Here is a 13,245-nt window from a genome sequence, read left to right on the forward strand (position 1 = left end):
TGCTGACAAGAGGCTGTGAACATTCCAGGGAGAAGGTGAGAGGGGCCCGGAGTCCCCACTGCTCCACATTCTGCAGATGTCAGACGCTCCTGTGCCCTTCAGATGTGCTTATCTGTAGAGAACTGGTGGGGTGAGGAAGCAGCCAGATACTGCTTCCCATAGTTTTCCCCAGAGTTGCCTGTTTATACCATCACCTGGTGCCACACTAGACCTTCTGAATCCATTTCCACGAGTGTCTGGGAATCCCTGTATATATGTAATAAATACACAATGTTACGTGTTCATTATTATACATACTATTATATTATCATGTCTCCATAATTATTATTATAGAATCCTTATTCAGAAGATGCTAGAATGCTTTTGAGACAATGTCAGTTTAGACTGAAGAAAGGGACTGCTTTCTGGCTGGCCCGTTTTATGAGCATATGCAGTTCCCCTTAGTGTGTGAGACTTTCTGGACCAAAACGAATTATCAGAGTCCAGAAACATATTTTTTACTAATTTGGCTGGTTAATGTAATTATCCTAGAATGTATCCAGTTTTGATTTTAAAAATTAGGATACTTTCTATAACGGGAAAGCAAAAAAAAAATTTTTTTTTTTTGGGTCTTCAAATGGGCCTCAGGTGTACAGAACTAGGTGCAGTATAGTCCTCGGTTCATGGTGCAGCCATTGTAGGTGTGTGCCTGACCCTTTCGCTGATGAATTTTCGTCTTTGCTTTATGAATTAACAATACTCTGGACAGCGAGGGCTCAGTGCCAGCCTAACACCTGTGCGTCGACAGCCGCTTATGCTGCCCGTGTGCCCCCCACCCTGCTGCCTTCAGCCCCAGAGGGGACCGCGGTCCTGAGTTTTCTGGGGCACCATCTAAAGACAAAACTAAAAGCTTTTTTTTTAATTAATTAATTTATTTTTTATTTGGCTGTGTTGGGTCTTCATTGCTGCGCACGGGATTTCTCTAGTTGAGGCGAGCGGGGGCTACTCTTGGTTGCGGTGCGCGGGCTTCTCATTGCGGTGGCTTCTCTTGTTGCGGAGCACGGGCTCTAGAGTGCAGGCTTCAGTAGTTGTGGCACACGGGCTCAGTAGTTGTGGCTCGCGGGCTCTAGAGTGCAGGCTCAGTAGTGGTGGCGCACAGGCTTAGTTGCTCCGCGGCATGTGGGATCTTCCCAGACCAGGGCTCGAACCCGTGTCCCCTGCATTGGCAGGCAGATTCTTAACCACTGTGCCACCAGGGAAGTCCCAAGCTTTTGTTTTTTAATATAAGTTCATTTATCTGTGGTTTCTCCCTCCCTTTCAGAGTTTGGAGCCTCTTCCAGCCAGTGGACCTGATTTTGGAGGATTAGGAGAAGAAGCTGAATTTGTTGAAGTTGAACCTGAAGCTAAACAGGAGATTCTTGAGAACAAAGATGTGAGTATCCTGTTGAGGGCTGGATAGAGTTGTTACTAGAAACACTCGCTTCCACAAGCCGCTGGGGAAACATAAAGGGATTAACCTGTGTCGACACCTTTATCAAAGGAGAGTTTGCAGCCAACTACATTTCAGAAAGACTGGACACTTGGAGAAATAGTTTCTGGTTTTAGAGGAATAGTTTTTCCTTGGTGATTATTTACGTGGCCAGTGTAAACAAACACATTTTTGAATTTATGTTACAAAAAAAAAAAACCCAAAAGTATTTCAAAGAGAAACTCTAATTATGCTTAAGTTTATTCTTTGTTCCCTGCTCCCAGAAAAGAGACCTTGGGTTTTGAATAAAAGTTTTTCTAAACTTTGTTGCCTTTGAAATTAAATACAGTGGGAGAAATGTAAGCACATTTTTCATTAATTCTTTTTTTTTTTTTTTTTTTAGATGTTGGGGATAGGAGTTTATTAATTTATTTATTTTTGCTGTGTTGGGTCTTCGTTTCTGTGTGAGGGCTTTCTCTAGTTGTGGCAAGCGGGGGCCACTCTTCATCGCGGTGCGCAGGCCTCTCACTATCGCGGCCTCCCTTGTTGCAGAGCATAGGCTCCAGACGCGCAGGCTCAGTACTTGTGGCTCACGGTCCTAGCTGCTCCGCGGCATGTGGGATCCTCCAGACCAGGGCTCGAACCCGCGTCCCCTGCATTATCAGGCAGACTCTCAACCACTGCGCCACCAGGGAAGCCCCCATTAATTCTTTGATTAAGATCTTAGTATAGTATTCTGATCACCTGTAAGTCATACGTTTCCCTACCACTCCCCATTATCCCTGCTTGGTTTGTCTCTGTTGCTCACTACCATCTACTGTACCGTATATGTTGCCTATTTCTCTGCCCTTTAGAATATAATCTCCATAGAGGCAGGAATTTTTATGTTTTGCTCGCTGCTATATTCTCAGTGTTCAGAATGATACTTGGTTCATAGGTAATCAGTGCATTTTTATTGAATGAATGAATGAAGTGAGCATTTATAGACAGGTGAGGGGCTCTGAGCCAGCATTTATCAGGCTATATTGAAATGCACACAAGATCTCTGGCAAAATACATGCCGTTACTAAACCAGGTCACAGCGTCATCCAGAGGCCAGTGCTTGGGGAACATTTGGGGAAGAATGTGTAGGGGACCTCTGTACCCTGCCTGGGTTTAAGACTGACCTGGTCCTTGGTCACCTGGCTGCAGAGACCTGGTTGATCTCGTTCACAGGAAGTAAAGACCTAGTCAGTTCAAGTGACCAGTTTTTTGAAAAGGTGAGGAATTAAGAAGCGTGGCTCATTAAATTAAAAAAAAAATCTTTGAAACTAATTTCAGACATTTGTCTTTAGCCTCAATGCCTGATCTCTTGCCCTGTCTGGTACTCAATAATCTGCGTCCCCTTGTCACGTCTAGGTGGTCGTCCAGCACGTTCATTTTGATGGGCTTGGAAGGACTAAAGATGACATCATCATGTGTGAAATTGGAGATGTTTTTAAGGCTAAAAACCTTATCGAGGCAAGTATTCCCTCTGCTTGGCCTTCTTGTCCATTCCCTTCTGAAGATCCCATGAAGCTCTGTGTGCTCACACACTGAGTACCCCGCCCCAGCCTCCGCGGATGACCTTGCCGCCTATGCTGAAGGGGACTGAGCCCCCTCAGTTCCCAGAAGCCTCCCACATACTGACGTGCGTTTGCCTTCGCCCTTATCCTGGAGAAGAGGTGTCTGTCCTCCCGTCCACGGCTGGCCCCTCTCCGTGTTCCTCACAGCTGTCCCAGCGCTGCCGTAGAGTTGGTGGCAGTGGGTGCCGACCCTTCCCGCACCCCGTTAGCGCTCAGCGAGCTTCCCCTTGAGGGCCCTCAGCGACCGGGCGTGCGGGCTCTTGGTAGTTCCCCACCCTCGCCGTCTCCTCGGGCCTCTACTCTGTTTATCCATTGGCGTCTTTCCTGGGTTGCACTGTCGTCTTCTCCTCCGTGGCTTCCTTCTGTCCTTCTGCCCTCGGCACCACATCTCCCTGCCTGGGCAGAGTCGCCAGCAGCCTCCTGAGGCCACGTCCAGCTGCCTTCTTCCAGTCCCCGTTTTACTTGACCTTTCAGCAGTGTTCGGCCATTCCCACTTTAAAAAACTGTATTTTTTTTTTTTTTTAAGCTTAAAGTAACTTTTTACTAAGGAATCTTTTTACTCAAGTAGCGGCTCACTTGTCTGGTCTTAGTGGGGCTCTCTTCTCAGGGATCAATACTTCATACCACATGCTGAGCCCCCGGCCTAAATGCTACAGCCACCATTTACAGTCCTGTATCTTAGAGGAATACAGTCTCTATTTTTATTATTATTTTCTTCTCTCTTATAGGTAATGAGGAAATCTCACGAAGCCCGTGAGAAACTGCTTCGTCTGGGAATATTTAGACAGGTGGATGTCTTGATCGATACATGTCAAGGTGCATATTATGGTGCAGTTTCTCTTTGATTCCCTCCGTCCTCCAGGATCACAGACACCTTGTGTCCAGGCAGAGAGCACCTGTGGCCTCAAGGAAGTAACTGGATCTTTACGTCAGGCCGAGGGAGGATGGGTGACTTTGAAGATGCTGTTGTCTGAGCCCCTGGATGGTACCAGGGCTCCGAGAAGGATCTCCTTCCGAGAAGGGGAGAGCCAGGCTTTTCTGGATAGCCCACCCCAGCAGGTGTCTGGATGGGCTCTTAGCAGACTCCACCAAATGTGTGTTAAAAAGAGGAGGGCGGTAGGAGTCGGATTTCACTTTCGGTTTTGGTTCGTTTGCTCGTTTGCCGTGTGATATTGGGCAGTTCTGTCCACTTGGTCAGTGTTTATTCTTTCGTTAATGAGTCCCTGCCACGGGGGGAGACAGTAGCAGACAAGGCATAGTCTCCTTCTGAAGGAGCTTCTGGTCAAGTGGGAGAGCGTCGGGGGCAGACAGAGAAGTGAGGACAGTTCAGCTGATAATTCGTGCTGTAAGCGGGGGGTGCTGGAGGAGGAAACTTTGCCTCTCCTGGTGGGGCGGAGGGAAAGACGGATCAGAGATTTCCCGGAAGGGGTGATACATAAGCTCAGACCTAAAAGATGTGTGTGAGTTCGTTTGGGGAGCAGGACTGATGAGGAATGTTCCAGGGAGAGAGAGAGTGTTTAATAGGCCCAGTGGCCAGAGAGAGAAAGGGTCATTGGATGGACCACAGGGCTCCGTAGAGCCAGAATGCAGATGTGGGGAAGGAGAGTGATGAAAGATAAGGCAGGAAAATGATCAGGAGACTGGATCGTGAAGGACTTGCTATGTGGCTGCGGGCTTCATTCTGAGTTGAGTGTCTAGATGTCTGTTGAAAAATACATATTTGGAATGAATCAAGGAACAAGTGAACTCTTCAGGATTGAGTGGAAGATAGTTTTGAGCAGATAAAAATGAAACAGTATATGAAAGTGCTTGCAAAAATATAAAATACTATATGAATGAAACGGATTTCTATTATCTGGACTATAGATTCATCGGTGACTAACAGAGACACCAAATACCAGTGGCTTAGGCAAAGGAGATCTCTTTGCATGACAGATGGGAGACCACCATCTGGGGCTGGTGTCGTCATAGCTCTGCTCCCTGAGGTCACGACCTGGGGCTGGTGTGGTTTTCTTCTGGCGCTTGTCACTTCACCGTCTCTAGGGTCCCCTGGTCCCTGCGATGGCTGAGCACCGTTCCAGCCTCAGGAAGAAGGAAGGAAGGGTGAAAGGGCACACCACTCTCCATGAGTGCCTGTCCCAGGGGTTGTACACGGTTCTCCCCTCTCATCCCACGGCCACATGGAGCTATAGGGCAGGCTGGGAAGTCAAGTCTGTGTGGCCACAGACCCAGCCAAGACGTGAGGATTCAGTTACGATGAGAACCGTGGTTCTCAAAGTGCGCCCCCAGCCAGCAGCTCTGCCCTCCTGGGGACCTGGCAGAAAGGCACATCCCACTGAAGCCGTCTGGCACGGTGGGCCCTGCAGGTGACTGATGAGTGCTGAAGCATGAGACCTGCTGGACTGGTACGCAGCGAGAAGGGGTGCTGGGAGACCGCCGGCTGTCTCTGCCCCCTCGGAGTCGCAGTGGTAATAACAGAAGTGTCTGTGCTGGGCTCCGCGGGGAGGGTTTCTGCACACGACCCAGTCGGGGCCTTACAAAAACCTGGTGAAGTGTCATGGTTATTCTTTTAGAAAAAAACATTTTTCAGCTAAGGAAACAGGCTCAGAGAGGTTTAAGCGACTTGCCCCTGGTTGAACAAATGCATGACAGAGTGGCCCTTGCCGCTGCTCCGGAGGGCTTGCTTGGTGGCAAGTCTTGTGGGTGGCATTTAGTTTCAGCGCTCTCCTGTCTGTCGCAAATGTGACGTGTATGTGGTCAGCTGGTCCACTTCTGTCAGTGGTTCTCCGCCCTGGCTGCCTTTAGAATTACCCAGGAGCTTTTAAAAAAGAATGGACGCCATCCATTTGTCAGACACCTAGAATGTACAACGCCAAGAATGAAGCTTAGTGCAGATCACACTTTAGTTCATAGTAACGTCTCACTGTTAGTTCATCAGTTGTAACAAACGCACCACACTACTGCAGACTGAATGAGAGGGGAGATGTGTGTGAGGGGGTGAGAACTTTATGCTCAGTTTTTCTATAAGCCCAAACCCGCTCTAAACAGTAAAGTCTGCTAATTAAAAAAAAAAGTGGTGCCAGGGCTCCACCCTAGACCAGCTGAATCTGAGTGTTTGGGAGCCAGTGCCTGGGCGTCTGTGAGTCTGACAGCTCCCAGATGTGGCTGGCGTCCAGCCAGGGTCGCAGGGTCAGCTCCGGCCTTTCTGAGGGGCGCCCAGGCTCCTGCAGCGCTCAGCCCTGCTCCCCTGCCCCCCAGGGCCCACAGCGGCTAAGGGGTAGCTGCACTGAGCTCAGGCACCACACCCCCGGCTTGAGGAAGGACAGAAAGATCCACCTCCTCCATCTGTGTCGACTTGTTGCTTCTCCGCCAGGGTTCCTAGGGCCCCTCTTGTCACAAGAATTCCACGTTTTAATGTCAGCTGAATTGAGGCCCCAGGTATTCTCAAGGACCTCACTAGTAGGGGAACAAGTACGTCTGGCAAATAATGTAAATAACGTTTGTTTAAGTAACGCTGCTGCTGCTTATTCCTTGCAGCAAAGTCCGTTTTTGATATCTTCCACCACGGAAACCAGACCCAGGTTTTTGGCGTCGAGGTGTGATGGGATTTTGTGTGCGCATGTTCTTGGGCTTTAAACCCAAGCGTTTTGTCATTTACAGCAGTGGGACCAAACATAAAGCTGCGTACTCGAGCTGTCTTCATCTTTTTCACTTATTAGGTGACAATGCGCTTCCCAACGGGTTAGACGTTACCTTTGAAGTAACTGAATTAAGGAGATTGACGGGCAGTTACAACACCATGGTCGGGAACAATGAAGGCAGCATGGTGAGATACAGGTTTTTCCCTTCCTAACAGTGGAACTTTCAATTGGGAGCTTTGAAAACATGACTGGTGGTAGTTCTGGAACTCTTTCACGCCCCTCAACCTTTGTTTGTAAACTGTCCCGTGGTTCTCATTCATCTTAGAATTGATTATAACATGCTTTGTTGTAAATGTGGATTGTTTGGGAATGATGTGGGGATATCACATGTTCATATTAAGAGTTTCCTATTGAAATTCCCCTAAACTCCAAACCCGTAGAGTTGACTTCTCTGAGCTTCAGTCAGCAGGTTTAGCCTTCTTGAATTCACCTGTTGTGTGCACTCAGCAGAGGCAAGCTTGAAGGCAGAAGAGCAATCACAAATGAAAGGCAGACCCGTATCTACAGTTTTGTTCTGTTTTTGAGTGAGTCCCTTAGCTCACACAGTCTTTCTAAACCGTTATCATTCCTTCTATTTAAACCCCTGCTATTTTTTTTTCCTCCTAGGTACTTGGCCTCAAACTCCCTAATCTTCTAGGCCGTGCAGAAAAGGTGACTTTTCAGTTTTCCTATGGAACAAAAGAAACTTCGTATGGCCTGTCCTTCTTCAAACCACAGCCTGGAAACTTCGAAAGAAAGTAGGAAGCCAAACAGATCACTGAGTTCAGTGGCCTTGTTTAAAAGTTAAAATAGGTGGCTTGATTGTGAAAAGAAACTTTGCAGAATCAGCTTATCCTTCTACAGTGTTACAACAAGCCCGTAGATTTCCTCATGAAGATGAACCCCTGAAGTCTATTTTTAAATCTGTTGATTTAAATGTGTACAAGTTATAATCACTGTTTCAGCTTTTAAAGCTCTGTCCCATTGTCTCCTAGTTTCTCTGTAAACTTATACAAAGTTACGGGACAGTTCCCTTGGAGCTCACTCCGGGAGACGGACAGAGGAATATCAGCCGAGTACAGTGTAAGTAGCTTTTCAGTCCTTCCCTTCGGACACTTGAGTGGGACCAAAGAGTCTGTTGATTGACTGATTCCCAAAGACGGCAAGCGTGAGCGGGGCCAGGCACACACAGCCACTGTGTGGTCTGGTGCTCGGAGCCTCAGGCACTGCTGTTGGGGTCGCCCTCTGTTCTCTGCCCTGCCGGCCGGGCACCTCTTCACTAGCCAAGTGCACGTGCCAGGGCCAGAGAGTGGCTAATCTCCATGGTGGCAGCTCCTTTGACCTGGTCAGGTTTCTTCCCTGCTCCTGACTTCCTGGGACACCATCTGTTTGTCCATCCTTGTACCTGCTAAGATCGAAACCTGACAACCAGTGAAAGTTACTTCAGGTTTCTGGAAGCTTTCATCATTGGTTTACAGTTAGTTGACGTCTAGCAGGATGCAACGCATGGAATTACTATCGTTTGACCCTTTTTTGGCTTTACGATGAACGCTGCTCTTTTTTTCCTTCCTTTCTAGCTCATCATTCCTCCCGTCCTGTTCTAGGCTTTAGTTAACAAGGAAAGACCTTGAGACACAATCCCGTATAAAAGTAGTTCCCCAAGTCTTCAGACCAGCAGCCTCGGGCTCACCTGCAAATTCATGGTCCCGAGTGACCTGCTGAGTGAGCATCACCAGGAATGGGGCCCAGGAAGCTGTCTCAGCACGCCCCTCGTCACCCCTGCCCCGTGACTGTGGTCTGAGAGTCCCAAGTCCCTGCCCAGGCTTGCCTCCTGCTGTGTGCTCAGCCCCCTGTGGGCACTCGAGAGGCATCAGCCACTCATGCTTCTTACCCTTGCAGCCCAAAGTCATGAAAACTCTGAGTGCTCCGAGGTAGCCAGGAGGGCGCAGCTCAGCATGGAGACGCACGTCCATTCTCACCTCGGTGTGGCCGCCCTTCTCCATGTGCAGGGAGTTGCCCTCAGACCCTCCTGCCCAGTGCTGGGGATGCGGCAGCTGACACCCTGGCAGACACTCTTCTCTCCAGCCCTGCCCTCCCGCAGGACGCGGAGGCTACCAGCAGGGTGGGAGGTTTTTCCCCACCTTTCTCTCCCGAGTCCCCTTTTATCTCTTTCTTTTAAGCCTTTTTGAAAGAGCAGATCCTCAGGAGAGTAGAAACACCTTGTTTGTCCACATGGGATAGAGATGCAGGACGTCAGAGTGTTGGAATAGGCCGCGAGGGAGGGCAGGCAAAGGGACACAAGGGCTGGAGCTCCTGCAGCTGCAGCCCTGCCGTTGAGAGCAGAAGCTGCGGAGGAGAGGACTGCATCCTCCTCATGTGTGTCCTCGGGGTCTGCACCAAGTAGGTGCTCACTACGTAAGCCCAGCGGCGTCATCTGGGCCCTGCCTCGTCCTGCCGGGAATCCAGAGACACAAATGTGTCTCCTCTGAGCAGTAGTGTTTCTCCTGTTAAGAGCCGCCTTATAAGGGAGGGAGGAAGGCTTTAGGTCAGCTCTCCCCCCTCCCACAGGCATTGGGAAAGTAGCTGAATCTTGGGGCCCTCAGTGCAGAAAAGGTGGCTGGGAAGGCCTGCCCTCCCACCATCTGCCTCCCCAGGGCCCGGCCTGGTGCCTCGTGGCAGCTTCACAAGGAATCGTGCTGAGGTAGTGGCCCCACGTTGTCACCCTGGAAGCCACGTGGGCTGTCTGGGCCTGAGTGCCACGAGAACGCCCAGCGTGGGACTCGCTCTGGGGACTGTGACGTGACCTGGCTCCCTTGTAATGGTTGCATCACTGTTATCCTTCCCAAGGCCACCAAACTACGTCCTTCGCTGTTCAAAACCAACCTGGGCATTTCTCTAAGACGGAAATCTAAGACAGGCCGGCTTGGCTTCGAGGGAAGAGGGTCAGGCCAAGAGGCAGGTCCCGCTTGCCCGGACCCCAGCGTTCACTTGGCTCAGGCCTCTCTGGCCGCAGGGAGGAAGCTCTTCACTCAAGTGTAACCTTGTCTCCTGGCTCTTCTACAGGGGCTGATGTGGGTCATCTGGGTCACCCTTCCTGGCTGCAGACAGCCGGCGGGGTGTGTGTCCGATGGTCTTAGACTGGAAAAGAAAGCAGTCAGTTACAAAGCTGTATGCAGCTTTCAGACGAGCGACCCTGTGTCCTCACCCAGAGCACAGCCCTACCCCTCGTGCCGTTTTTCCCTTTGATTGCGGCCACGGCTTTCTCCCCTCCTCCCTCCTGCCTCAGCTTCCCTTCGTCTCTTCCTATCGCCCATCCATCATTAAAAACATTGTGTCTTAGCTTTTAGTCCATCCACTTAGTGATTCCTCATCCCAGGACCTGATTTGGGACGGCCCCCTGTCCGCACAGCACAGAAGGCTGACGGTTTCCCATGTTTGCCTGCAGTTTCCCATTTGGAAGACCAGCCACAGTGTCAAGTGGGAGGGCGTGTGGCGAGAGCTGGGCTGCCTTGCCAGGACAGTGTCTTTTGCCGTCCGAAAAGAGAGCGGGCACTCGCTGAAGTCATCTCTCTCGGTAAGGGCAGATGTGTAGATACTTTGATGCACCCGTGCCTTAAGTTGGGAGAATAGCCTTTGCCTCCATCGGGAGGGATTGAGAAGCATCACAGTTTGGGTGGCTAAAATGGTGCCTCCTGGTCACTTTGAATTTCTGGACACAACCTCATGTCATTTTTTCTAAGTAACATCAGAGGTAACGGGCAGTGGCGTGCGTAAGAGCTGACCGTGGCATTGTAGTCAGGAGCTGGCTGAGTTGACTGGTCAGCGTGTCGAGCTCCCTGAGAACAAGGCTGGCGATGGGGTCGGAATGGCCCACCCAGTGGATGTGACTTGTTTCCCCGACTCTCCCAGGTCCCTCACATGTAACATGGGGTTTCCGTAAAGATTAAGTGGCAGAAGAGTTATGGAACGCTTAGCACAGTGCCTGGCATACAGTTCGTGCCCAGTGAGTGTCTGGTGTTGTGTCAGAGGCCTGTTTGAAGTGCAGACGCCCCTCATTTCTTTCAGCACGCGATGGTCATTGACTCTCGGAACCCTTCCATCTTACCGAGAAGAGGTGCTTTGCTGAAGGTTAACCAGGTAGTATTCCTTCCCCCGTGACCTCTGCAGGCTCCGTGACCGTGGTGGGATAGGGCATCATGCAAGGGTAGTCACGTTTTTAATACTGACATTTTCCTCTCATTGTGAAAGTCCTTCTAGAATGGCTTGCAAGGGTGTCCGTCCCCCTCGGGGTTCCCAGCCCTGGGTTTGCTCCCTGTAGCTCAGGTTTTGCCTTCACAGAGCGCAGAGTCAGGATAAGGTTCCGGTCTCTTTGATGGTGTCACTTACTAGGCCAGTAGGAAAGCTGTGATTTGATGGGAGTGATTTCCCTGGTGACCCTTGAAGAACACCCAAGGCAGGGGTTGTGACTCACATGCCGGCAGGGCCCGGCAGGTGACCTTGGGGAGAAGCGGGGCTCCGACGCTCTGTTTGCCTGATCTCAGTGTCAGAGGAGCAACTAGAAATCAGATTTTCATAGGAAATGTGCCAAATTGTAAAAGGTGGGCTGATCTTTTTTTCCCCGCAAACACTGATTAGGCCAAACAAGCCATATCATCCTTAGCAAGCTCTGTAATGAAATGTGATGTCGCCAGTGTTTTACTCTCACACATAAGGAATGACATTCTCTGCGGTTACTCAATGTGTTTGGTGGCTGTGTAGCTCTGTCAGGCCCCTGGTACCATCCAGAGCAACTAGGACGTAGCTTCTAGGAGACAGAAGTGGTGTGTTGCCTTTCTGAACATACAAAACAGCAGACTTAAGGGCGGTGACGCTGTTTAGAACCCTCTGTAACAGGTCTGTTGGCTCCCTTTGACCTGAGGACCCTCACCCACAGGAGCTGGCAGGCTACACCGGAGGGGATGTGAGCTTCATAAAAGAAGATTTTGAGCTTCAATTGAATAAGCAACTCATACTTGATTCAGTGAGTATCTCGCCAGAATATTGTCACCTGTGTTTTTATCTCTTGTTTTTGGAATCTTATTAGAAGATCTCAGTTCCCGAATATCTAAAACACTAAAGAGGAAGTCAGAACACCTGATGCTTGAAAGTCAAGCGCTTGATCTTTTCAGTTTAGCCAGACTTGAAGCTACCCTGGGGAGAAGTGATGAGCAGTCCCTTTAAAACCCATCTGTCAGTCATTTTACGTAAAAGAGCCCCTTCCCCACTTACCAGCTCAGGGCCGTCAAGCAAATGTGTCTGGAGGACAGGGCTGCCGCTTTCTTTGCCTCCTGATGTTACTTCCAGAGAAATTCTGTGTCTTCACCTCGTTTTGCTAGGTTGTCAGGGCTCTGGGTGCCTCCAGGAATTTCTGTGTTACCCAGTTTGGTTTAGTTCCTCCTGATTCCCTCAGGACCTTAGGAGTAAGTGACTGGATTCTGAGTGAGGCAGTGGAGCCCCAGGCTGGGAGACGCCATATGCTTATTCTCCAGTTTCCCAGCGCCCGGGCGACTGAGGGACAGCTCTCCACATCCCCACTGCCTCCTTAGACCCTGGGGGCCAGGAGTGAGTTTTAATGAAGTGGGACGTGCGTCTCGTTTTAGCATCATTTATCGCTGCTGCCGGTCAGTCCTGGACTCAGTGCACTTCAGATTTGGTTCCTGCCTTTCCCCTGCCACTGCTCTTCTGGAGGCTGCCAGGGGCTTCTCGCTCAGTTCAGCGAGCTCTTTCTGGTCCCCTCTGTGCTCCCCCCATGGCACGCTGTCAGCCACTGTTGACTCCATAATGACGGCTTCTCCTTCCACGCCTTGGTTTCTCTTTCTCAGCCTCCTCTCTCCCCATCCATGCAGCACCACCCCTCCCTCCTTCCCACATATACTGGCTCCCAGGCAGTGTCGGGGCACTAATACCTCAGTAAAAAACACAGTTCCTGTTCTTACATGCTAGTGAAGGAAGACCTACAAGCAAATAGATTTATATACAGTTTGGCAGGGGTTCACCACACAGGTGACGTGAAGAACGATCCAGCAGAGTTAAGGGACAGAATGCCGCCAGGGGGGTGCTGCCTTATCTTAGAGGGCCAGGGGAGGCGTCTTTGATGAGGCCCGTAGCACTTAGAGCGACTTAAGGTGAGCCCTCCACCCTCGGTGGCGTCTCCCCAACAGCCGGTCGCCCAGACACAGCTGAGGGGGCAGGGCGGGCTGACCAGGCCCAGGGCTGCCAGCTGAGCTGAAGACAAGTCGGTGAGTCCTAGTGACCGACCGTGGAATTTCAGCTGGGTGAGGAGGGGAGGGAGGGCAGGAGAGGACGAGGGGGCCGGTTCGGAGGTCCTGCTGGCACTGAAGACTTGGGGGGCTGGTGCTAGAGGGAGCAGCTGGAGAGGTCTAGGTGCTGGGGGTGACTGGGGGCCTCGGGCCCTCGTGGTCACCGAGGTCAGTGAGACACGAGGCCCGGTGGGCTTGTCTCAGGTGGGGGATCA

The 13,245-nt window shown here is 50.7% G+C and overlaps 1 protein-coding gene across 1 annotated transcript in view; it reads left to right on the forward strand.

Moving 5' to 3' along the window:
• Window positions 1–13,245, forward strand: part of SAMM50 (SAMM50 sorting and assembly machinery component) — a gene marked incomplete at its 5' end in the record, with an annotated part of 32,922 nt that overhangs the window by 2,977 nt on the left and 16,700 nt on the right. The window contains 9 exons of the mRNA XM_079714140.1: window positions 1,301–1,411; window positions 2,846–2,947; window positions 3,780–3,867; window positions 6,771–6,877; window positions 7,359–7,489; window positions 7,727–7,814; window positions 10,177–10,305; window positions 10,797–10,868; window positions 11,665–11,751. Of these exons, the coding sequence (XP_079570266.1) occupies window positions 1,301–1,411; window positions 2,846–2,947; window positions 3,780–3,867; window positions 6,771–6,877; window positions 7,359–7,489; window positions 7,727–7,814; window positions 10,177–10,305; window positions 10,797–10,868; window positions 11,665–11,751 (915 nt within the window). The remainder of the gene's footprint in view (window positions 1–1,300; window positions 1,412–2,845; window positions 2,948–3,779; window positions 3,868–6,770; window positions 6,878–7,358; window positions 7,490–7,726; window positions 7,815–10,176; window positions 10,306–10,796; window positions 10,869–11,664; window positions 11,752–13,245) is intronic.

This window comes from Hyperoodon ampullatus (assembly GCF_949752795.1).
Source record: "Hyperoodon ampullatus genome assembly, chromosome: 11".
NCBI classification, from domain to species: Eukaryota; Metazoa; Chordata; class Mammalia; order Artiodactyla; family Ziphiidae; genus Hyperoodon; species Hyperoodon ampullatus.